General features: G+C 39.7%; 2 protein-coding genes across 3 annotated transcripts in view; both read left to right on the forward strand.

The window, feature by feature from the left end:
* Positions 1-9,630, forward strand: part of glceb (glucuronic acid epimerase b) — a 49,765-nt gene extending 40,135 nt beyond the window's left edge. For both annotated transcript variants that reach the window (XM_029427564.1, XM_029427571.1), the window contains 2 exons: positions 4,158-4,450; positions 5,041-9,630. In XM_029427564.1, coding sequence (XP_029283424.1) covers positions 4,158-4,450; positions 5,041-5,772 — 1,025 coding nt within the window. In that variant the 3' untranslated portion in view covers positions 5,773-9,630. The remainder of the gene's footprint in view (positions 1-4,157; positions 4,451-5,040) is intronic.
* A 2,233-nt stretch (positions 9,631-11,863) lies between these two features.
* Positions 11,864-26,834, forward strand: paqr5b (progestin and adipoQ receptor family member Vb). The gene is given in 10 exon segments (XM_029425541.1): positions 11,864-11,907; positions 17,278-17,524; positions 17,865-17,992; positions 20,615-20,820; positions 21,771-21,871; positions 21,873-21,898; positions 23,262-23,306; positions 24,126-24,222; positions 25,361-25,505; positions 26,552-26,834. Coding segments are annotated over 10 exon segments (1,302 nt in total). The 3' UTR covers positions 26,815-26,834.
* Positions 26,835-27,334: the final 500 nt, after the last annotated feature.

The raw sequence follows: 27,334 nt of genomic DNA on the forward strand, positions 1-27,334 counted from the left end.
ATGTTAATTCTGGGATTTTGCCAAACAACAATAATAAATCTTGGCTGCTGCCTGGTTAATACAGTATGGTCGTTCGCTGCATGCAGGAATCTATAGATTAACAATTGGCCAAAGATGGTTTTGTGGAGGAAGAAAGCACCATTCTGTGACATTTTTGATGACAAAATAAGGAGTGGGCTGTGTCTTGTTGCTGTTCAGAACACCAACAATTCTTGTTTCATAATTCTTGTCCATCCATCCATCCATCCATCCATCCATCCATCCATCCATCCATCCATCCATCGTCTACCGCTTATCCGGGGTCGGGTCGCGGGGGCAGCAGCTCCAGCAGGGAACGACAAACTTTCCTTCTCCGGGCCACATCCTCCAGCTCCGACTGGGGGATCCCGAGGCGTTCCCAGGCCAATGAGGAGATATAATCTCTCCACCGAGTCCTGTGTCTTCCCCGGGGTCTCCTCCCAGCTGGATGTGCCTGGAACACCTCCCTAGGGAGGTGCCCAGGTGGCATCTTTACTAAATGCCCGAACCACCTCAACTGGCTCCTTTCAACGTAAAGGAGCAGCGGCTCTACTCCGAGTCTCTCCCGGATGGCTGAGCTTCTCACCCTATCTCTAAGGGAGACGCCAGCCACCCGTCTGAGAAAACCCATTTCGGCCGCTTGTACCCGTGATCTCGTTCTTTCGGTCATGACCCAGCCTTCATGACCATAGGTGAGGATAGGAACGAAGATCGCCCGGTAGATCGAGAGATTTGCCTTCTGGCTCAGCTCTCTTTTCGTCACAACGGTGCGGTAAAGCGACTGCAGTACCGCCCCAGCTGCTACGATTCTCCGGCCAATCCCTCGCTCCATCGTCCCCTCACTCGCGAACAAGACCCCGAGGTACTTGAACTCCTTCACTTGGGGTAAGGGCTCATTCCCTACCCAGAGTAGGCAATCCACCGGTTTCCTGCTAGAGCCATGGCCTCAGATTTGCTGGTGATATATTTAATACATTGTAGACCACAAATACAAACCTGTAGTTAATTTGTCAGAAAAATTGCAACTTAAATTGTTCAGCCCGAGGGTAATGTACAGCTTGTGTTCTTCTAGTTTATGATCTCTTATATCTAAACTATTAATACTATCTGTTTATTATAATCAAGATTGCAAATCTGGCCTAGTTTTACTGTGAAATGACCAAGACGACGAGATAGTTGGCGGTTATTTTTGGATTTGGGAGAAGTCAGAATCTTTTACTGAGTGCTGACTGAGCGGTCTTTATTCTCCTTTTGATCTCCTGCTGATATTTCCGTGTGTGTGTGTCTTTGTTGAGCTGCTGCCTTTCCTGTTATTTTCCTAATTCCTCCACTTTCAACCTCCTCCTCCTCGCTCACCTTGCTTTACAGCTTTGACTCGCCATCATCTCTTTCTTCGACATCATCATGTTTTCATCATCACTCCTCCGCCCTCCCTCGGCATCCTTCATTCTCCATTAATCTTCCTCGTCCATCCCCAGATTTCAGTCAGTTATCCACCTCTCTTTACTCATTTCCACCCACTTATCTCCCCTCAACCCTCTTGTGCCTCTTAAACATTGCAATCATTTTATGCTCGTTCCATTTTAACGCCTTATTCTGTTCTTTCATGCAAACTTTTCCTGTTTTCTTCCTCTGCTGTCAGTTTCTCTTTCTGTCTCTGCCTCCCTCCACTTCCTCCTCCTTCTCTCTGTTAGGGTCTTTTCTCCCCCTTACTTTATCTAGGGCACTGGTGTTGAACAGCCTTTCAAATACTCTGACAAGTGGATCAATCGTCTGTCCCCTGATAATAACCCACCATCTGCACATTCCTGCACACTGTCCGCCACTGAGCACCTTTTATTTTCTGAATCCCCTCGTGGTAGTATGATGGTTCAGAAATGCAGCTTGTACAAACTTGCCAGAATTGAGGAGGTGATCTGTGTATAGAGATACAGTGGAGTGACAACTGTCACCAGCTACAGTGCCTTTTAAAAAAAGTGTTCACCAACCCTGGAAGTTTTCATTTGATTGTCTCCCAACATAGAATCAAAGTAGAAGTACAGTGGCTTTTTTGTTTATATTTAAAAGTTGTAATTCTTAAGTTTTCGGTCCTGGTTGATTTGCTGCTGCTGCTGTTACCATGCCGGGTGTCTTGATTTTAATGGCATGGCTACCGCTGGAAAATGCTGACCACCATCTCCAGGAATGGAGTCCAGGTTTGAATCCAATTATTTGGCCCAACCTTGAAAAAGACTCTTTACTCACGATCTCCATGCAACCTGATGGAGCTTAAGCAGTTTTGCACAGAAGGGCGGGAAGAAATCCACACAAACTCAAGGCTGTTATGGTGCTACATCATATATTATTTATTCATTTTGATCACTTTTAAAGGGTCTTTTTATGTTCATCATTGTCAAGAGGCCATGTTAAATCTACTTTGATTCTTGTTATAAGACAATCAAACATAAAGAGCTAAAACGATTAGTTGATTAATTGCTAACTAATTTGATCATTTTGAAATGGTTTCAGTCTTTTTCGATGCCAATGTTTCGATGGTATCAACTTTTAAATTTGATATATTTCTTAGTCAATTGAACATATTTAAGTTTTAGACGGAAATTATGATGTCCATATCATGGACAATAAAGATACATTGAGAAAAGAAATTGGCAGATTAATCGATAAAGAAAATAATCGTTTTTGGCAGCCCTAAAAACATGGAGACTTCCCAAGAGGGGGGATTCTTGTAAAGGCACTGTACGCCCTAATGTATCACCAGAGGATGTGGATGAATAATCCCCTAGCATTGACTGTTCTTTTGTATCTGCACATGCACAACACTTACTGAACATGTGTTTTCCAAGCGTTTGGACATTGTTTGGACGTTGACATATGTGTAGCTACATGTCATCTCTGTCTGCTGCCTTAGTGCTAAACAGCCAGAGAGCAAAGCTGAGCAGAGGAGGTGGAATCTCGTCTATATTCCCTTCCCATCCTTTATTGATGCCAGAGTAATCACAGGGCCAGAGTACAAATCCACTTACTCTCTGCATTGCCTTAAGTAATGCATTTATGAGTGCATTAAAGAGCCATAGTCATCCAGAGGCCCCTGCCAGACTGGCTCTCTCCTCCATTCTCCTCATGATCGACTGTCTTTGTGTCTGCTTCTGCTTTCTCAGCTCGTGTCATTTGGGATCTGATTCTAAATTGTCTTCTCACTATTGGCTCATTTTCAGTCTCTCCTGTCTCTGGCTGGTGTTAAGGGCACTTGAGGCAACCCATCTTGCCATTACCCTGCTTTTTCTTGACTCCTACACTCTTTCTTCTCTTCATCCTTTCGGGAGCCTTCATTAGAGACGTTTCTTTTTTTCAGCTGTGCAAACTGAGTAACAAGGCCAAAGGAGAGATCATTCCAGAAGCTATTAGTGTTTTAGCGAGTTGAAAAGCATTCAGAACAGCAACTGAAGTGCCTGGCACTTGAGTTGATGGTAAGAGGAGCGGTTGCTGTGTGGAAACTGAATATCTCTTGAGTTCCTAACTTTGAGCTTTGTAGGGAAAAGATGTGGAGATGCAAATGGAAAGTTTCTGCAGTCCGTCAACTTCCTCTTTCACTCTCTTTTTCCATTTTCTTACTCTGTTCTTTTCCTCCATTCGGTCTGTCCTCCTCCTAATTAAACTCTGTGTGCACTGACACATCTGTACTGTGTGTGTGTGTGTGTGTGTGTGTGTGTACCTCTAACACACACACACACACACACACACACACACGCACACGCACACACACACGCACACACAGCTAGGTACTTCATATGGGTAATAAGGATACAAGACTAGAGTAGGGTTGTGACCGCAGATCGTATCTGACTGTTATTGATCCTTTGAGAATGTGACTACAGAGTGAGTTTTGGAAACATGAGGAAGAAGACAAGCTTTCATTGAAACACAACATCAAAGGAGACAGACGCACTGTAAAAGGCTTCCAGTCAGTCTGCTAACAATAGTCCACAATCATCCGGTAATCGTCAGAAGTTTGTAAAATCAGTCAAATGAGGTTAGTCATGTTTTTTCAGACCAAATGCACTTAAAGAAACTTTATCTTTTAAAAAGATATTTTCTACTGCAATGTTAGTTCATCACACATTTGTATCCCACCACCACAGAGTCCACAGAAGGCGTGTCTCTCCAGCTCGGGAACTCCAAAGATTTCATCCTCAGCTTGGACATCAAGTTCGTCTCCAACGGCAGCGTGTCCGTGACCCTGGAAACCACGGAGAAGGGCCCGCCGTTCACTATCCACTACGTGACCAGCACACAGCTCATCGCCTTCAAAGACCGTGAAATCACGTATGGCGTCGGGCCACGAGCCGTCTGGAGCACACTGACGCGAGACCTGCTCACCGACCTCAGGAAGGGCATCGGGCTATCCAACACCAAGGCTGTGAAGGCCACAAAGGTTGGTTTATGTCGAATGTGTGTTGCTGAAAGTACCTTTGATGAAACACCTGTGTTCTAATAACTATGTAATTGGATTGGAGCTGAAACACTTTATTACTTTACTACTGCATGTGGATCATTCAGTCATCGTAAAAGTAATTTCTCAAGCATAAAATGCCAAACATTTCCTTTTTTCATCTTATTTTATGGTAAACTGAATATTTTTGGGGTTTTGGACTGATTTGAAGACGTCACCTTGAGATTTAATAAATTAAATTGAACTATTTTCTGACATTTTATAGACCAAACCATTCATTGGTCAATCAACAAAACATTCAGCACATTCATCAATAATGAATATAATCTTTAGTTGCAGCCCTAAACTTGACCCAATATCATTCCCTTAAATCTTAAAGCTAAATGTCAGTTGGTGGTATGTCTATTTTACCAGATTTGTTTGAAAATGTGTAAATGTAGATTTTTGTAAAATGAAACTTGAGATGTATCTAATTTTGAGAAATATGACACAAAATAATTCCATTGAGATTGAATTAATGTCAAATCCAGTTGTAATAATAATTTATATAAAAAGTCGGTTTTCCTTCTCAGATCATGCCCAGACGGGTTGTGCGATTAGCTATACACGGGCGTGGCTTTGTTGACAACGTCACTATCTCCACCACTTCCCACATGGCCGCCTTCTTTGCCGCCAGCGACTGGCTGATGCGCAACCAGGACGAACGAGGTGGCTGGCCCATCATGGTCACCCGTAAACTGGGTGAAGGCTTCCGGCCTCTGGAGCCTGGCTGGTACTCGGCCATGGCTCAGGGCCAGGCCATGTCCACCCTGGTGAGAGCCTACCTCCTCACCAAGGAGCAGGGGTACCTCAACGCTGCCCTCAAGGCAGTAGGACCCTACAAGGTGCCTTCAGCGCAGCACGGGGTCAAAGCTGTGTTCATGAACAAATACGACTGGTATGAAGAATACCCCACCACACCCAGCTCCTTTGTCCTCAACGGCTTCATCTACTCCCTGCTGGGACTCTACGACTTGACGGACACAGCCGGAGAGAAGCTTGGCAGGGAGGCAGGGCAGCTGTTCAGCCGCGGCATGGAGTCGCTGAAGGCCATGCTGCCGCTCTTTGACACGGGGTCTGGGAGCATCTACGACCTGCGTCACTTCATGTTGGCCACAGCACCCAACCTGGCACGCTGGGACTATCACACCACACACATTAACCAGCTGCAGCTGCTGGCATCCATAGACAACGCTCCCGTCTTTAAGGACGTGGTCAAGCGCTGGAAAAACTACTTAAAAGGACTTCGTGCCAAGCACAACTAGACAAAAACTGTAACCCACATATAGTATACAGCTGAGATGAGTAGAATATACTGATAGTGATTGAATGTGGGGTGTGTGTGTGAGTGTGTGTCCCAGTTTTGGTTGAGGTTCATGAGCTAAAGGACGAGTTTATTCAGCTGCAGCTCTGAACACTAAAAGTTTCTTGTGTGCTCTGTTGCAGGTTTTATATTTTCTGCAACACGAACTGTAGCTCTCCCCTAATTATGCACAGACCTAGTTTCAGAGTGTGTGTGTGTGTGTGTGTGTGTGTGTGTGTGAGTGTGTGTTTAAAGTAACGATATATGACGTTTGAGAATGATGAAACTCCTTGAATTGTTCAGTCTGAACCGACATCCACTACAAGTTTCTTCTTCTATTGTATTTTTTTACCATTTCTTCCCAGATTTGGAAAGTTTTTTGAAAAAAATAATAATAATTAAACGGAATATATTGTAAATTATTTGGAAGAGAATGTTGCCAAAAAATTCCCCCACTGCAAACTTTTTTTTTTATCCCATAATCCTTAAAAGTTTTAAATCAAGAAGTATTCTTTAAGTACACCATGTTAGGTGAGAATCATTAATTTGACTATGATCCCTTTAGAGAAAAGCTTTGTGCTTCCAAACTGTCAGCTCCCAGTTCTTTTCTGAATCTCTTTCCCCTGAAACTAGTTACAAATCATTTCTGGAGCGATTATGTTGTTATGTCTTTAGTTAACTCCTTTTTTAAAATATTTTTTTCTTTTTTAATATAGATATGAAGTCATGAAGTGTCTGTCAAGCAGCTCGGAGGAATACACACCTCAAACGACCATATTTAATTTCAGATGGTTAAACCAGCACCACTACCTTCTTGGTTCTTACCCACAATTCCACTTTGTTTAGCTGAACTGTTGTGTAGCCGCATCTGGTCCGAGTTAACTACGTGACTGCATCCTTAGTGACTGTTGTGTTTCAGGGGACACGCTGCCACAACATGTTCCTGTTACATTCCCTCTGATGGTTAATAATGTATCCTAATTAGTCGTCGGTGCTGAAGCCGCTGTAACGCTGTTACCTTCATGTAATGTTAACGGATGACAAACTGTGTGCTGCGCTGTAACCGAACCCCTCTGAAGTCCCTCAGTTGGTAACAAAAAAGTAAATGATTCATGTTCCACTGCAGAACACGGCCACAAATAGTTAGTTCTGCGTCACTTAGAGTTCAAGAGTCCTTCCGTTCGTCTCATTTGCACAGTTTTGGGTAAAAGCTAGAAAACAGTTGGGATTCAGATTGAGTCAGTCAGCCAGATATATTCAACTTCGTCATGGGTGTGTTGTCTTGAAGAGGACACGGGTCATTCCCAGTGTGAAGACGATGCTACAAATGAGCCGTCTCTGATAATAATATCAATAACTGCTTCACATCTTCGCGGGTATTTTTAACTACGACAGTAATGACTAAATATTGGCGTACTCTCTGGCACATCTTTGGTTAATGTACCTGAGAAGAGTGATACAAACAGAAAGGTCCTCTTACTCGTCATACAGATCAGTCTAAATATATGCCTCACTGCATCTCCCTTCACCTCATAAGAAACATATACACAGGACATACTTTAAACTCTTGTGCTTCCATTACATGCCGATCTTCAGCTTCAGATGAATCCCTTGACCTGTCATTGTTAAACAAGAGAATCTTTGTATCCTTTTATTTGTTGTTTGAACATCCGCAGCATTAGTTGCATTTTCATTCATGCTCATGCCCCACGTTTCACCTTCTTTGGAAAGCTCTTCTATAACTCATACTTCCAGATGATAATTGCAGGAAACAAGTGTAGGTGGTGGTAGATGCATGTGTTGTGTATTCGGGTAGAAAGACACGTGGGCAGCGGAGGCGCAGCTGTCTCACTAACACGTTAGTTTATTAGAACGTTTAAATACACAATGCCAGGAGTACTGAGATTCGAGGTCAGTTCTTGACAAGCATAAAGAGGCTCTCAGTCCCAGCAGGCTCTCATTGCTCCTCACTGCTGTTGTGGGTGCATGAACTCAGCGTTTTTAATCTGAGAGCTGACCTGTTGACCGTCTGCGAAGGAGAAAGAAAGCTCGCCAAGACACTAACAATTCACCCGGCTAATAGGCTGGAGAGGCTGCACACACAGTGCAGTCGCTAGTCGGGGATGAGTCAGCACTCGCAAGCAAAACAAAGTGGAGCCCTCAGCATCAATAAGGCTTTCATCCATCTACCTTAAAGATTATTAATGGAGGGGAATCGGGCCGCTTTGTTCTTCTGAAATTGTTGATTGTGAATTTTCCTTTGGTAATTTTCATGTAAACTTTGAGATGAAAACAGTTTCCCTGCTTTGAGGTTGTTTAAGTGTGAGCTAATAAGATTAAATCAAAGAAGCCTTGATTCATTGTTCCATGTAACGTTGGATAGAAAACAAGTCATGCTTTGGTTCAAACTCGTTATTAATTCATCCGGGTACATCTTCCTCACCGCAGCTTCATCACTGACTCAACTTCTTGGATTATGTATTTACGACGGAGTATTAGCGCCACTTGTAGGAAGGAAAATTAATATTTCAAGAATAAAGTCATAATATTATTAAATGAGGAACAATATTAAGAAGAAAACAAGTCTTTTAAACTGTTTAATATAGAAGTGCATATATACGGTAGTGTTCAGATACTACTAGTTCAGGAAAAGCTTAAACGTGCACGTTATCCAATCTACTCAGTTTAATCATAATATTCAGCATTTTGTTCTCAAAGTGACCAGTTTTCATGTAATGCTGTGACTTTATTCTGATAATGACTTTTTCCTCCAAATGAAAGGTTTTTCTCATGACTTTTTTTTCAAATAATTTTGACTTTATTCCCATTTTGTAGAGGTTTGTACTGTAGATGGAAGGAATTATATTGATGATCTGTTTTTAAAGTATCCCAGAGAAGAGGTATGATTGCAAGTTTTGATAATCCCAGTTTTCTTTGTACGGTTGCTTTTTTTTTCTTCTGGTAATTTCTTCCCATGAACACTTCCACAGGACTGGAAGTTTTGTGTGTGTGAATCTTTATTTTTGTTTATACCAAAGTCGTGGATTGGAGTATATTTGAATTTGTCTATTTTTGTGCAAACCGGTTTCCATTCAGCATTTAATGATGTTACTTCTCCTTGGAGAAGTCACAGATTGACACTGCCTTTTGAGAAATGTCAAATGTAGGTTGAATAGGTGAGAGCAAAAATAAGACGTGTAAAATGTGCTTATCGTAAAGGGGATGTGTGCAAATAGATATTAGCATTTAGTCAGCTATTGTTTTAGAGGGAAATGAGACAGTTGCTACAAATTCTCTTTTGAAAGTGTTTCTTTTTGTGTTGGAGTGTGAGTTTGCATTCATCAGTTGTTGGAATAATTTGCAGAGGAGTAAGATGTTTTGCTAGATAGAAAATAAGCACAACTGCCGTTTATTGTCACATTTTTGCTTGCATTTCTTTTGGATATCTTTGTTTTCTTTTTTAGGACAATGTGCAACGCCTTCATTAAGAAAGCTGCTATTATTGTTCACTGTTTAACAGGTATGAGAGCTTCTTCTACTTTGTTTTAGTGGTTAGGATTGCTGTCTTTCCACAATCTGTTAAAGACTTCAACAAATGACCACTGAGGTGATGATTTATGCAATAAAAATGTTTACTGGGGTCGTGAACACCACAGGAGACCCAGAGCAGAGATGTACAGACTTTACAATTCAAGCACAATGTGCAAATGCTACCATTTTTTAGTCTAAGCAGGAGAGTTGTTTATATACAGAGTAAATCTTTGTGCTTTAAAAATGTGCTTTTTGAAAGTGTAAGAAATAAAAGCATTTTTCTGATAAACTTCTCGTCTTCCTCTGATGTTTAACAGACACTCTGCAGTTTCATAAGGGTCTCCATACAGATATGGCTTTAAATGTTCCAGGTCCATTGTAGAACTGATGCAATTGATCGATTCATCAATCAACAGAAAATGAATATGCTTCCATTTTGATAATCAATTATTGGTTTTAGAAAATATATAAAACATTTCCAGCTCCTCAATTGTAAAGATTTCCAGATATTCTTTGTCTTTTGCAATCAAAAACTGAATATAAAACAAGTAATGTGTAGACGTCAACTTGGGTATTAGCAGTTAATCGATTAATGGAGAAAATAATCCTTGTGTTTTTAAGTTTTTATTGTAAGCTCAGCTGTATTTAAATACAATCAGTGATTTTAAGCATTTCCTAGTTATTTATTTTCCAATCCTGATGGTCCTCCCCAGATATGGGTCTATTTCTACAGTTCGTTCAGGCGATGTTAAACCTAAAATCATACATTAAAGTTCAGCTGCTCGTGTCCTTTGTGAAGCAGCTCTGACTGCAGGAGAGAAACAGTTTGTTCTTACTGAACGTCGTCTCTGTGAAACTGCTCAGAAGAAAAACAATCCTGATAAATAATTTATCCTAATTAGGCTATTCTCATCCAGAGAGGAGCGCAGACACCTGAGAAGGACTGTATCTCTTGCCACCCGCTTGCATTTTTCATTACCTTCTGCCGTTTACACAATTCAGCCATAAATTCTCCCTCACAGCCACACGCATCTCATTCCTCTTCTTTCCTCGACGTTAATGACATTACCGTCGCTCCTGACAGCCAGTCTGTCTCCCAGTCCTGTAATTAGCCCCACATAAACCCGATAAGCTCGGTCTCTTCATGGCCTTTGTGCCTGCCGCTTCTGGTGCCATTCAGATGCCTTTGAGATGGCCTTGATGACATTACAGTGAATCCTCGGTACTCCAGTTCACCACAGGCCACAAGCTTCATGGTGTCCATAAATTTACCCACTTGATGAAATTAACACTCCGTTGAACCCTGCATTATTGGATTTGTTTGTGTATTGTTTGGGGGTCTCAGAGGAGGCGGGAAAATTGGATGTGGAAGCATCCAGTGAAAAGAAAACAGAAGAAGTACACCTGCAATTTGATAATATTTACATCCCAGCAGGGTTTTGAAGTTATTCTGTTAAACGACTTTCTTACAAAGTTTGATATTTTGGAGAATACACTTTTTTTGCTTTTTTGAATATTTTTATTGCAAATGATTGTTGTTTAATGCAGTCTGCTCTGGTAAATAAAAGCAATATTAATATTTCCATTTTTCTTCCAATAACAATATTACATCGGCATTAAAGAACATACAATTGTAATTATTTTTCTTTTTAAAAACTCCAGGTTTGTGCAGGATGTCCCAATCATTCAGTGGTCTGCAGGGTCTTAACGTCACTTTTTAGTATCGGCTAAGCTCGCTTGGAACCTCGGCTAAGGTGGTACAAAAAACAGTACCAGGTACTATCCACACCTTTCCTAATGGAACACTGGAAAGTGAGTGGAGTAGAGCCGTAGCATGCAGTCGAAACACGGCAAAATAAATACATTATAATATCTCAACGGACGATTTCTTGTCTATGAGCAGTAACTTCCTGGAATCTCCACTGATTGCTGGATGAATTATCAATTTTACACATTAAACAAACAAAATATAACGTGTCTTTAGAGTTGCAGGCAGGTGGATTTTGTTTCTTTTGGACGGAGCCAGGCCAGCTGTTTCCCCCTGTGTCCGATCTATGTGCTAAGCTGAACTAACAGACTGCTGACCGTATGCTTCATATATAACCAACAAACACGGGAGTGGTATCAATCTTCTCATACAGCTCTCAACATGAAAATAGAACAAGCATACTTTCTCTGTGGAAGTACTCCTTTAAAATGGCCTTATTAGCAGCTACCTGAGCAGTCTGCTGTAACGCATTTCTAAATCAACTCTGCCTTCAAGCATCACTTCTTATCTGCTTTCATTTGTGCTATGGAGCAGGCAGTGTTATCACATTCTGCTCAGTCTCATCCTCTCTTCTGAATGAACACCAGAGACATAGAAACTCTCATTACATTAAAATAAATAAAAATATCCTCCCTCAGTTTCCAAACCTGGTAATTGCTGTATTTTGCTCATTCATGAGCAGCTGGTACACTTTGGTTTATGTGGTAGAGAGAATAAAAGTCTTCAACGGTGCAATCACCAGCCAGAGTCAGACATGACGACGGTGCTGGGAGAGAACAATGAGGAGATCCAGCAGCAGTAGGGGGTAGAGTAAATAGGAAAATGATATGAAGATGTAAGGAGAGAAAGCAAGTCTGTGACAGGGGGATCAGCGGAGGAGAAAGTGCTTTGAAAGTCTGAAATTCCACAGAGAAAAAAGGAGCGCCTATAGTGTAACAACTATTAATAATGTATCAGGGGGCGTCTGCCACACACACACACACACACACACACACACTCCTCAGTTGGAGACACTAACGACACCTCATCAACCAAAACACGAGGGAGGCACCAGCACTTTGAGCAGCTGCAGCGCGGCAGCTTGGTTACAGTGACGTCTAACACACATCTGTCCCTCCGCAGCCACACAGCCACCACACATTATTATTATTATTATTATTATTAATAATAATTAATAAGTGTTATTATTAAAAAAGGGTAAAGGAAAATGATTGTTTAGTGAACTAAATAAAGAAAAAGGAGATGATTGGGTATTATTATCCCTGCACCTGAAATGTTATTGTGTACCTGTGTACCTTTGGATTTCTTAGTTATGATCACATCTATGCAGTGATGGAATGCAACGATGTACAATTATAACGTAAGTACACATTTGAGGTAGCGGAGAACTGAGTTAGTCATCACACTTTTTTACATTCATTTGAATCTTTTAAAAATGGTTTCCTTAAGACTCCCTTTCAATGTGTAATGTAAGCATAAAGTCATGCAACCGAGTTGATGAGCGCCCTCTAGGGATCTAATGAATGTGACAACCAACCCTGTTCTCCCCTACTTCTGCTTCGCTTGAGTATTTAAGGTAACATATAAGTCTTTACATCTCCACTCATTGCAAAAGATTGTACTTTTGTCCCCACTATGTTTACTTGACAGCTGTAGTTACTGGATACCTTAGAGAATAAGATTTACCATACAACATATACTGTACTATTATCTTATTAAATATGACGCACTGTTATAGAATAAGTCATTTATAATGCTTGAGTAACAATTATGCATGAATATATTATATGATAGTTCAACACTCACAGAAGCAATGTTTCTGAATTATAAGTACTTTTTGTTTCGATACTTTAAGGACAGTTTAATACTTCCGTGACTTTTACTTGTTGTATCGCAGTATTACTAGTAGGTGGTTGTGGAACTCTTTTATTTGCTGCTAGTTTAATCTTTAACAGTGCGTCAGGTTTTGTAAACTCATCCTATGTTTTGAATTTAAAATCTGAATCTACAGAGTAAAAGCTGTCAAATAAATGTAGTGGAGTGAGACGTATAAAATGTAAATAGTGCTGTGATGAAGGCTACAAGTTACCTTCCACCACTGCATACATGTAAATGAAATCTTAATAATTGCTGTGTTTAATCAAATGTAATATTTGGACCATCTTACAGTCGTCTGAAGTAAACAAAAACAAAGTCCTCTCTGTGTTAAAGAGAGCAGTGTTTGCATCATCAGCAACGACTCAATGAATGCTTAATGTGAGAAGCTACTTAGTGCTTGTGCTGATGTTACACAAACATTCAGGACTTGCCACAGGAGGCTGATTTTGGCTTTGACTGGGAGAGTGTGTGTGTGTGGGGGGGGGGGGGGGGGGCGGCTTTGGCCTGAAGCAAACTTGTTACTTTTTCTCATTAACAGTCAATAAAAGAAGCAGAGCTCAAAGACCTTTCTGTCCCTGCAGTGATGTACTGTAATTCCCTAGCTTTGCAGTCCAAGGTCACCGAGTGATAAGTGGATTTATAAAAAAAAGAAAATCAAAGGCAAACTTAAAATCTAAGGATAAAGTTTAAAGAAACTGAGCCCTTCAATCCAGGTTAAAAATAAACTGTGTGAACAGAAACACTTCCTTCTCCTTATACATCCTTATAATCAAGGCAGTACCTGCTCACGGCCACACCTGTGCAGCTTCTGTTTGAGAGCACTGACACCTTGTGGTGAGTCCACCTGTCAGCAGGTACTGGAGCAGATTGTATTCTGTCTCATTTTTATTTTTAATTTAAACAGATGGGTGACAAATTAAAAGAAAAACAGATTTGTATCCTTGAGGTGTTGGTTCAGTCTGTCAACCTTTCTGGAGGGATGAACATTCTTCCTTCAAATATTCCCGCATGTAGCATTTGAGTCATTTTCATCAAACCTTTCAGTGACACAGTCGTACCCTGGACGAAAACATCTCTGTCTGTTATGTTTGTCCACAAATCTTTTTTATTTATTTGTATGTCTACTATAGACATCAAACTGATTAATCAAGATCAAATTGAGCTTTTACTGGATATCAATTAATCTCTGTGATACTGCAGGCTAAAGGAAATATACTTTTATGTGTTATTTCTTTTATACGTAGATTCATTTCTGGTTTTAAGGACGTCATGTTTTACAGATAGTTTAGTGTGTTTGATCAGGTGATGAAGCCATTGAATCAGTCTGGATTTCAAAAGAACTCATTGTTGAGGGACTGAAATCAAGACACACACCAGGAGAGAAATATAACTAAATAGATTTATTCAAATACAGTACTTAAGTACAGTTTTTAGGCTTGTTAGGCTAAATATTTCCATTTTCTGCTGCTCTACACTTCGACTACAGTACATTCCAGAAGGAAATATTGTAGTTTTGACTTTTGAAACTACATTTTATTTAGTTTTAGTTACTTTATAAAAGTAAGAGCTGCAGAACATTATCATTACCTGCAAATAATACAACAACATAGGTGTTGCAGTAGTGAATATTAGTACTTGGTTTCTTGGTTTTTGAAGAGGAACTTAACACTACCTGGAAAACTCATTTCTCCTGTGCTTCAACTTTGTCAGTACACAGTGACGTCACTGTTGGGTTCATGTGCAAATCAAGCGACAACCTCCGGGTCTCAAAAGTCAAGCCAATGCGGAAGTACATTAAACCTGCATGCTTTATAATATCCAGTTGCATAAGAAAGTCAGATTGTATTTAAGTCTATATAAGAAAACAGAAGGTCGGGGAGACGAAATCTCACACATTGCTTCAAAAATCTGTAGTGCCTGGAGCCAATTGGACAACGCCTAGCTGCTCAAAGTAAACAAAACTGTATTTAATTACATGTATTAATCTGAGCATTTACAACAATCGCTCAATGCAGCTGGTGCCCTTTTTATTTTATTTTGCCCCCGCCCCACAGACAGCCTGAGTCCGCCACTGCTGTGAGACATTTTAATTTAATCTTTTTACAGCTTATAAGTGACATTACACAACATTCTCTATTTGGATTCAGCCACTGCAAGCCATGTGAGAAATGTTTTTATCAGTCTGCATTGTTGCGGACTGATAACGATGCTGTTGGTACACATAGAGTTTTGTCTGCGTGCTGCAGAGCTGCTGGTTCACTTCAGCATGAGCGGCATAATGTGCAGTATTGAATGCCAAAGAGAAATAGGAAATCACACCTGCACAATCCAGCACTGTGTTGATCACGTTTGGGAGCCGCAGAGCACATTCCTGACCCCTCCCACCCACGCCCATCAGTAGTACTGGATGGGTGTGGTCGGGTGGGGTCAGAAGTGCAACAATCTTGAAACTTTCAACCAGAGACGGCAGCAAAGCATTGCTTTTCAGCCCGGTGTTAAGATACTCGTTAAAAAAAGTGTGGTAAGTATAAATGGCATTACATTATATATATATATATATATTCATATATATATATAATATATATATATATATATTATAATATTATATATTATATATAATAATAATAATAATAATAATAATAATAATAATAATAATAATAATAATAATAATAATAATACATTTTATTTATAGAGCGCTTTTAAAAGGTACTCAAAGACGCTTATATATATATATATATATATATATATATATATATATATATAATATATTATATATACAGTATATATTACTACATTTTCTGCCACTTTATACTTCCACTCTTACTGCACTACATTTATTTGACACTTAGTTACTTTTTACATAAATTACATGATGTGTTCATATGATGTATAAACTAATCTACTGAGTAGTACACAAAGTATCCACAATTTGTTATACTATTATATATTATACTATACTATTATATGTATTTGTTAGTGATAAAAACTGAATAATATTATATTATATAATAACACAACACTAGATAATAAAAGAGCCTTTCTGCATACTGAGTACTTTTACCTTTGCTAGTACATTTAGCTGATAACGCTTCTGTACTTTTACTTAAGTAACATTTTGAATTTAGGACTTTTACTTGTAATGGAATATTCTTAGACTGTGGTATTAGTACTTTTACTTAAGTAAAGGATCTGATTACTTTTTCCACCACTGCTAATATGTTCCTCTCAACAGAGACTCCTGTCATTTCCCTGTCAGTGTGGTATGCTTTGGTTTTATCATATATCTACAAATAACTTTGTTGTTGTCACTTGACGTTCTTTTCTATTCTCTTGCCTCCACTGGGACATAACCCTCTGAACTTGTCTTTGTTTAAACTGTTGCCACTTAATGTCTTACTGAATGACATATTAACTAACTGACTCCAAGCCAAACAAAACTGACTTCCAGTCCGATGTGCATCTTCTGTTTTGTTTATTTTCCTTTTGCTCTAAACTTGCGGTGTTGCTCTGAGAGACGAAGCTGAATGAGATCCCAAGGTGCTCTGCTGTACTACATGCATTAGCTCATAGCATTGAGCTGTTGTGATTGCAGTGTACAACACAGCATGGTGGATTACTAAGTGTTTGTAATGGAACAACAGGTTTGCTTTCATTGCTTCAGAATTTGAACAAGATAACAGACCCGGCGAAGCTCTGGCTGAGCTCCGCCGTCTCTGCTGGGTGTGACGGCTGCCGTTGGCCTCTGTGGGCAACTGGTCACATGTCAGTTTTACCAGGAGAAGAGCAAGAAAGTGGCCTGAAAGGAACTCTGTTGACGTTTCTGCCAGACCAATTCACACCCTTCATTCACAAAGTCAGATCTTATCTGGACCGGCTGAAACTCAGACAGCACTTGTTAAGTTCAGCGCTGAGCTGAGCTCCTCGTCTGCTGCTCTTGCTGAGAGTTTCTGGCACGAAAATGGTTGAAAATATAAGCGGCACTTGCAGACCATTATTGTAAAAAGGGAGATATTTCTTTAATTGAAACCTGCCTTACTGGCTTGACTGTCAACTATTTGTGGGAGGGTTACACAAAGAAGAGCTTTATTTTCAAAACAAAAGTCTTTTTACGTGAATGTTAAGATGTTGTGATCTTGAAAAACGTGTCTTCTTTTTATGTGTGTGTGTGTGTGTGTGTGTGTGTGTGTGTGTGTGTGTGTGTGTGTGTGTGTGTGTGTGTGTGTGTGTGTGTGTGTGCATGCCTTTATGTGTGTGAGCACACACCTGTGAGCACATACCCTCCACCTCCAGAGAGACAGCAGCAGCAGCAGCAGCAGCAGCAGGAGGAGTGGCACAGGTAAACTGGATATTCTCGCTGGGTTTAAAGAGGGAGGCAGCATGGCAACACAAACCTTATAAAGACGGAGGCACGCGCCACTGCCGGCCTCAGTTCAGCTCTCCTCTCTGGCAGCAGCAGCAGCAGCAGCAGCACCTTGCAGTGATCATGCTCAGCCTCATCAAATTACCACGAGTCTTCACCATCAATCAAATGCCCAAAGTAAGTTCACTTTATCTTTACCGGACATTTAGTATATTTCAGCTTTCACACAGTCAAAGTGTGAGCTGGACTCAAATAGGAGGTTGCAGGCTGGGTAGGTAGATTTAAAAGAATAAAATCTTAGGTCAAAAGTGTAAAATAAGTAAGAAGGATTTATACATTTTTCTCACAGTCATACTTTGACTTATTTACAACTTTCATATTTCACTTGAAATAAACATTATTGATTACTCAGTTTTACCTGTGAGTGCATTGACTAAGTTTGAAGTTAAAACATCTGCCAAAGTAATTTAAAGAAGTATTTTTAAATGAGGACTAAACAAGAGTTTTCTTTCTTAAGGTTTTCCATGAAGATAGCATCATCTCCGGCTACCGACATCCACGCAGCTCAGCCATCGACTGCATCCTGAGCCTTTTCCAGCTGACCAATGAAACACTCAACATCTGGACCCACTTCTTACCCACCTGGTACAGTTGAAAATGTTTTTTTGTTGCTGCAATACATCGCAATATTAAGATTCATAGACATGTGTTTGCTACCTGTCATGTGTTTGGTAGACTGACAACATTCTTAGCTGTTTTGTGGCCTAATTTGAGCAAGAGGTCACAGCAGAAGGACTTATTACTGCAATTCAACTCACTGCAGCAGAGATAGTAACTTAAAGTCACTTTTGGATTTTGGATTTCTTCATTTTCAAACGCAAGATGTTTCCAAATTCCTGCGTGATTTTGTTTTCAGTTAGGAGACACTCCTGCTTCATGTTAAAAGGAACCTTGCAAAGCTTGTAGAGCTTGTTGGTCACAGAGTAACGCAGAATTTCATTGTGTGGTTTTATAGTTCAGTTCGAGCACATTACCGATGAAAGACTACCATTAACTTTTACTGCTCATATCCAGAGTTACAGTATCTGTCTGCTTGGTATTCATAGTATCTGTCAGTGAATGCATACCAGTGTATATTTATTACACAAATGCACACTTCAAGGAGTTCAATATATTGCCAGGAGAGCAGTAAACTTTACATACTGTAGTAAAAGAAAAAGCCATGGTGGATATTGTAGATAGTTGAAACCGGACAGATATGTGCCAAATCACTCACAGGACTTGCAGACTAAAGTAATATGAGAATGATTGCACATACAGACAGGTTTGTTTTGAAGTCATACATCCCAGTAACCATGTAGGTCCCACACACTGTATGGACTCTCATAGTAAACACACACTTACTCAACTTTGTCTCATTCACTGTAAAATCTTTAACTTTAATGTTTGCTATACAGTGCATGAATGTCCACTTCATCAAATCAGTTAGACATCTCCAGAAAGCCCTATTTTTATTATTCTAAGGAACTCAAATTGTCATTCCACACATTGTTCAACGATATTTGCTGTTCAGCTCTTGAAAAAATGTGTTTAACATTCCAGACATGCACTCAGGCTTACACACACGCACCTGCTACTGCAATAAAAGATTAAAATGTAATAGTAAAAATAAGTGGCATATCAAGTTATACAAATATTATTGCACGTATACAGGGGGGGGGGGGTGGAGTTCAGCTCAGTGATGGCTCTGGGGTAGAGGCAGTTTTTGAGCCTGGTAGTATCAGAATCAGAGAATCAGAATTTGGTTTATTGCCAACCAGGTTTTTATATACAAGGAATTTGCTTTGGTGTGTAATGGTGCAAACATAAACACAGTAGGAGAGATAAAAAATAAGAGCAATACTGAAATATTATTAAAAATAAAACTTTATAGTACGCATAGTGTATATATAGTATAAAGGTCTTCTCTCTGATTATTCTTTTAAAAGATCACACCACGAAAAATATTAAAATTCCACTTCTCACACTCACACTGTAGCACATTTCAGCCTCATAATTCAAACTATGATCCACTGATCCATGTTTGAACGTGTTAAAAGTACATCAGAAGCTGTGGTGGTTAGATACGTTGCTGTGCACAGTAGAATCAAACCTGTCAATGCTTTACAAACTCGATATCCAGTCTAACAGCTAGTGAAAATATAACTTGAAATGTGTTGGCTGCACTTCATTATTTGTCTGTTTGTCTGCCTTACAACTTTCAAGTTATCCAAACGAAATAGTTAGTGTTCATGTGATGGAGTGATGTAGCTAGTAACTTGTTTGAAACAAACACTAGAACTTCTTGAACTGTGTTGACATAACTAATTATCCCTAAAGTTGGGTAAACTCAGAAGACTTTGCAGCTTGTTTCTCAACTTCTAAATTCTTACTTAAGATGCAACACCTGTGTGGCTAAAAAGTTGAAGAGAAAGAAGGCCAAAAGATAGATCGGAAGTCAAAGGATGAGGATCCTTTTAATATCTGTTGACACAGTATGTTTATTCTAACTGGAGCTCCATTTTAGCATCATGTTGGTTCCTCAGCCTCCTCCGCAAGTTAAGCGTCTCCTCTCTGTTTGACAAACACTGCATCTCAGTATGAAGGTTAACTCCAAGACTTGACTTATGCAATTATTTCATTGTGCATATGTGTGTGTTTATGTGAGAGTAAGTCTCATGATTTACTACAGAGGTTACTGCTCCTACAAACTACACTGCACTTCCTCCCTGCTGAGATTAGTTGCTTTGACTACATAGTCGAGGGAGAAAGCGTGTGTGTGTGTGTGTGTGTGTGTGTGTGTGTGTGTGTGTGTGTGTGTGTGTGTGTGTGTGTGTGTGTGTGTGTGTGTGTGTGTGTTGAGCATATGCTGAGGCCACATGGGTGTTTGTGTCTTGAGGCTTGATGTAGACCTACAAGCAAGCCACTAATGAGCAGATCTGTGCTCGAGGCTTTCATATGAGTTGCTTTAATTAGTTAACTGCTCAGTGATAATAATGTTGATTTGTTAATGAGAGGTGGAAACAGACACACAAGGCAAACTATAGCCTCCTGATAACATTCACTTATTTAAAGTTGGGTAGAGGCTACGCATGGTGCCCATTGCTTGATGTTTATGATCAAGCTCCAAAACTCAGTGATTTTAAATTTAGTGACTAAAGACACACTAAAATTCAGTTATGCAGCATCCAATCTAATTAACTTAATGTGACCCGTTTCTCCCGGCAGGTACTTCCTCTGGAAAGCAGTGACGGTGGTGCTGATGCAGACAGCATGGCAGGACTCCTTCACCTGGCCTCTGGTGATCTTCCTGGTCTCCTGCTGCATTTATCCGCTGGCGTCGAGCTGTGCTCACACCTTCAGCAGCATGTCGGAGCGGGCACGCCACATCTGCTTCTTCTTCGACTATGGTGCCCTCAGTTTCTACAGCCTGGGTAAGTGTTTGTGGTTCCCTGTCACTCGGTCCATGAGTGGCTCTGTTTTATGCACTGAGCCCTCCATGTACACAATGTTGTTACTGAACTTTTGCCAGAAATGTAATAACTTAGTGTCAGTACTTCAACCAGGTGTGGCATGTTAGAGAATTGCATTGAGAGTCTTAACATTTTTAGTTTTGAAACTGTGTACGCATTTTCAGATTTGAGAGAAATCTGACAATAAAATCAAATCAAATCAAAATATGCGTTTTTTGTGTGTAAACATTCCAGAGGTAAATCAAATAATTCAAAAGTAAAAATACAGCAACAGAGAAACTAACATACTGCACATCACAACATGGATCAACACTGAACAGCCTCAGTGTTGACACTTTTACGGAAGAAAAAAGAATCTGGTAATTCCTTTGGTAAGTCAGCTCCAAATTGATTTCTCTTCTGTGTTTATGACTTAAGAACAGGTAACTTAGAAAAGTTATCCTGTATTTGTTTCACAGAAAATAAAGAACTTAGAAAGATTATCCTGACAATCTCTTTTTTTCACCTCGTCTTACATGCAACTCATTAACACAGGAGAGAAAACAGTTTAGTTCGGAATTAGAAAATAGATGACCAGGATTTTTCTCCTCGTTTGCCTCTCAGGGCTTCTGGTAACTTTGTATGTGAATGGTTAAAATATATTTTTCCTGGTAAATCTCACTTTATCCAATAAGACAGCCCTAGTATGAACTCTTTCTTGTAAAGCTTTAATGTACTGATTGAAGCTAGTGGTGCTGTTGTATTGGATGGCATTATATCAACAGGTTTTTGTAATATTCTGTCTTCCACCTGTTTTTAAATGGTGGTGGATAAAATATCATGAATGACTGAAGTTTACATATACTTTTTCCAGATATAAAAGACAGTGTTAAAAGTTTACAATTATGCATTGTTTCTGTGTCCTGCTGCAGGGTCAGCAATTGTCTATTCAGCTTATGTTTTCCCCGACAAGTGGGTGAACAACCTCTTCCACCAGTGCTACGTCCCCATCACTGTGCTCAACACTGTCATCTTGCACCGGCCTGGCCTGCTACTCCAGGTATGATGACAACATTAATTTTACACAGAGAATAATGAATCTTAATGTTCTCTATTAGAAAATAAAAGAGTAACATGCTATTAAGCTAGCATGCATATCCATGGCAAAATGCTAACCTTAGCTATCCCCAATTTTAAGTCACAGAGCTAAGCATGTGTTTCTCTACAAGATAAATCCTCAGAAAGTTGTTTAGTTACTAGCCTACAGTTAACGTATTTTTCAAATTAGCTTTGTGAGTTAAAAGTAAATACACAAGAGGCACAAACTGAAGCCTAACTTTAGCATGTTAGCAGAATAACAAGCTAATATGCTATGTTCTGGATTCTAAATGTTAGTATGTTCATATGCTAAATGTTACATACTAAACCTCAGCAAATTAACATTCATTCCATGTTAGCATATAAACATTTCTCTAATCTCCTTTTTGTCTGTATTTATTGTTGGTCTAACTTGTAAATAAGGATGATTTTGTAGGCTACCTCAAAAGCATAGGCCTGGTCCAGTGGTGGAGGAAGTACTCAGATCTCAGAAATATTTAATATATTATTCATCACTTTATTTTCATGAGTGTAAAATCACCTGAGACTAAGACTAAGACTAAAATCTGTGTGTGGGCCCTCTTCACTTTAGTCGTCTGTTTGTTTTCCTCACGTCCATTTCTCTTATTGTGCACTGATTCACTTAAACTGAACAGCCAATCAGAGTGATTTCTTTAGGCGATAGTGTCCGCCGCCCATTCAACATACTGAATCTGCGGCGGACACTGTCGGCAAGGCCGAAAAATGCCGACAGTGCGATAAAGGCCGACAGACGCTCACCGACGGCCCGACATTACAGACAGTCGATAATCTGCTTGCTGTGTCACGGCCTTAACTGCACCACATTCCTGTGAATTGTGGTGGAGTATAAGTATAAAGTAGCAGAAGGTGGAGATATTGAAGTGAAGTACAATTATCTCAAAATTGGAATTAAGTACAGTACTTGAGTAAATATACTTAATTACTTTTCACCATTGTCCTGGTCCATGGCAACATTTTAATGTGAGTGGTCTCAGATATTTGTGAATAAATATGTTCGACAGATCACTGTGTTTGGCAAGTAAAGCATGATGCCGTGCGTGGTTTCCATCAAAATCCGAATTTTTTAATGACACGTTAAAATAAAAAGAGAAATCAAAAGTTTGTTGAACCTTTGTCATTAAGGAGAACTGGCTTCAGTACCCATTTTGTATCAATGTAACACTCCCCCCCCTGTTTCCTTCACAACTATTATCACATTGTTAGTACTGTTATCTCTTTATTATTAATGTTGGCTCGGTATAGCTAATTTCTTCTTCTTTCACTCATCTCTCCTCACTGCTAAGGCTTGGCTTACCATTTCTGCAATATAATCATGACATCGTAAAAAGGTAAAGAAAATACATTTGCTAAAAATCTGCTTCTCCTATCGTTTACTCTCACTATTCTATCTAAATGTATGTTTATTTTGCAATTAAAAAATGTGTAATTATTGACATGTCTTCAGACGGACTTCATCCCACAGACGTTGTTGACTTTGCAGAATTGAGCAACGCTGTGTTTAATACAATGGGTGTTACCTAAGCGTGACTATAGGGACCAACCCTAAACAGTGATTTACTTTAACTGTACTGTAGTTTCTGCTCGGTCGGTTACAGTGACAAAACGTGTTTTGTAACAACTGACTCACTGATTTTTAATTTAAGGAAATCAAAGTTCTCTAATATGGGCATGATAACCTTTTTTTTTAAACTTGTGTGTAAGAGTTGTATAAAGCCTACCATTTATGTGCTACTCAGAAAACATTTCATGTTACATAAGTCATCGCATTGTATAAAACACAAATGCATTTATTAAGTAATTTATGTATTTCAAGCTCTTTGATTTAAATTTCAAAAGTAAATGTATTTTTTTAAACAGATTTCTTTACTTATACATTTTCCTTTACGGTAAACTGTGTCTTCAGCAGAGAAGTACACCGTGCTTTACTACAAACATATGACTTTGTAATTCCATTTGATCCATAATGCAAACCCTTTTTTAGCATTATGGTATTAAATCATAAATTCTTATATAACTATGGTATTACCAGTGGTGATGCCTTGCAAGAAGTTTCCACATAGCTTCCTTAAAGCTATAACACGGTGTAACCATGAGGAATATTTAATTAATATGGGTAAATAAATAAAATCTTTCTTCCTTTATTTCAGATTCCCTGTGTGCCAGAGTCCAAAGTTCAGCAAGTATCTCCGTGTCGTTGCCTTTGCCTACCCCTGCCTGTTTGACAACATTCCTCTGTTCTACCGGGTAGGACTACATCTGTGCACACATGTGTATTCACACGAGACCAACCTGAAATGACATGTATCTCCAAAGTTTCATAGATAACACTCAATATATAGGACATCGTTTGAAAACACAAATCTTTACCTGGAATGACTTTTCTGCAGTAAGGAATTAAACAAGAAATCATACATGTTAAATTTCACTTATTCACCCTTGAGACTGGAGCCTCAGATTTCTGTTGCAAGTCACCCAGCAAGGTTCAAGGTTAATTTATTGTCATTGTATAACAGAGGGTTGTGCAACAACATGCAGTTGTAGTCCCTTTATGCTACATAGAAAAACAAAAAAGCAAAACAAATTGTTTGTGGTGGAGTGTGGAATATGAGTTGAGGAGTCTCACAGCCTCTTCGCAGGCTCGATTGGTACCAATGATGTTCTGGGCAGTTTTAATCACTCGCTACAAAACCGTCCTGTGTTGGGCCGTGCACATCCCATGCCAGTTTGTAATGTTTCCAGTCAGGATGCTTTCTATTGCTGCTCTGTAACAGTTAACAAGAAAAAGAAATACAGCTTTTTCACCCGGATGGAGATGTGTGATGACCATGTCAGGTTGTTTGTTATGATGATTCCCTGGAACTTAAAACTGTTCACTTCAGCTCCATTGATGTGTGAGACCAGGGTGTGAGTCTTCATCTCCTTTTATCTCAAATCAACGACGAGCTCCTCGGTTTTGCTGACGTTGAGCAGTAGGTTGTTCTCTGAGCACCACTCTGCAAGATTGTTGATTTCCTCTCCTTATGAAGTGCCATCGTTGTTTGTAATCTGACCGATGATGTTAGTCATCCGCAAACGTCTCTTAATGTCGGGGGTTGCAGTCGTGGGTGTTCATTGTGAACAGATGGGGGACTTAGCAAATAGCCCTGGTGGGCTACATAGTGGAGGATGTGTGACCACCAATCTGAACTGAGGAGGTCCAATATCCAGTTGTAGAGTGTGGTACTAAAGCCCAGAGTGCTTAGTTTGCCAATCAGTTTCATGGGGGAGAGAACTAACAGATACTAAAGAAAGGAGATTATGCTTCTTTAAGAAATGTAAAGGTGATAAAAGCAGTAATAATGGAGGAAGCCCTTTTAATCTGTTCTGTGTGTTGTATTCACAGGTGTTTCTGTGTGTAGGAGAGGGCTGTACAGACAATGATACCAACATCCTCCACTACAACCACATCGCCTTGGCTCTCCTCACAGGCTTTCTGTTCGCCACACATTTACCTGAGCGCCTGGCACCTGGCAGCTTCGACTTCATAGGTAAGACTGATCCAAGGAGTAGCTATTGTTGCCATCAGCATTGGTATGTCTACCCAGTCCAACCAGAATTTACAGATAATTAGCACCTGAGTCTGCTTACCCCCTCAGCTCCGAGGAGTGTTTCAGCCTCTTTCAGCTAATCTTTTGGTTTAGCTTCACTGATTTGATTAATTTTCACTGCTCTCATCAGCATTGTTTCCTGTCACAACAAGCAGCTTTTATTAGCAAGAAAAACTCTAAAAACACACTGCACACTACCTGCTCAGCACCAAATGGCAGACAAAGTTAACGATGAGCTGGTGAACATAATGGAGCAGCGAAAGAGCCAGATATTTCCCTCGAGAGTAGGTTAAGACCAAAACAGAGCTAAAAGGAGAGTGCTATATAAATAAACTATATAAATGATGCTACTGTTTTCAGTTTACTTTAATTTTGTTTTGTTTCCAGTGTTTGATTTACTATTCATTGGACCACTTCCCAAACTTTTGCAACTTTGGGTTCTATACTGTAAATTAGGTCAGTTAAGTTGCAATAATGGTTAGTATTGATTTTAAGTACAGTTTTAATTACTTGTGTATCCCTTTCTTACAAGCATGTTTAAAATTACCCTACAGACAACAAACTACATAAATCTAACAATTCAATGTCAATTAAGGAACACAATGATATAATATAATATGAAATGTGGGAGCAGAGCAAAGCACAAGGTTCAGAAGAGCATGTTGGGAGAGACAGGTTACTCTGCACCAACATTAGACCCTCTTTATATGCAAGAAGAAGTTCTCAAAACCATTTAGAAGAAGATGGGAGAAACCTTGACCAGTAGAAGATGACTTAATGATTATATCAATATGCTTACATAAACAAATGTATGATTTAAACTGGCACACATTTTAAAATGTATCAGAAGAATTACTTTCCTGATCTAAAACTGTTAGGCGATGTTTCTTCAGTGGTGAGGGCTTAACTGTACTGCTACTCTTTCCTACGGTTACATGTCACTGTGCTGCCTAAACTCAAACACAACTCAACTGCTCCCTCTGCAGGTCACAGCCATCAACTCTTCCACGTGTGCGGCATCCTGGGCACCCACTTCCAGATGAAGGCCATAGAACAGGACATGGTGACAAGGCGCCCTTGGCTCCTTGAACACTCTATACCCATCACCTTTACCAACTCAGTGGGTGCAGCGCTGCTTTGTCTAGTGGTGAATCTGATTATCATCATCCTCTTCAGTCTACCTCTCCTCTCTGCTCCAGTTTATAAAGAAAATAAACATTTATATAAGTCCAAAGAAAGCCTCAGGTAAGGTCTGCCCCTGTTTCTAAACCTCCGGCTTCACAAGCCACAGCTGTGGAATACCAGCTTGTCACGAGGAATACAAGTGTGTGAAAAGAGTGCATTATGGGTGATATAAAAACTTTTTACAGAACACTCCTAATGCATCTTGCAATCTGCATTAAACGTAGTGGTATTCGGCCTTGAGACATCACTGTGATGACTGCTGTTACATGTGTCGGTTAACTGAAAATAAATGTGTAAGTTGCACAAATGTGCAATGGAAATTTAACTAAATGTTTGTTGCCATAATATGTAATGAATCTAAATGTTTCAAATGGGAAACTGTTTCATACTAGTGCTACAAATGTAGCATGTTAGCTACAGTATGAGGAAGTGCTGTGTTTATGATTTTTACAATTCTCTGATTTACACATATGTGGGCTATGAAGAGATGGCCAGATTCAGGGGACAGAAACTATATAGAAGTGCAAATTTCACTGTCAATTTGAAATTGTAGTGATGTATTTATAGTCCTTGTGCTTGTACTC

Source organism: Cottoperca gobio, chromosome 3, assembly GCF_900634415.1.
Source record: "Cottoperca gobio chromosome 3, fCotGob3.1, whole genome shotgun sequence".
NCBI classification, from domain to species: Eukaryota; Metazoa; Chordata; class Actinopteri; order Perciformes; family Bovichtidae; genus Cottoperca; species Cottoperca gobio.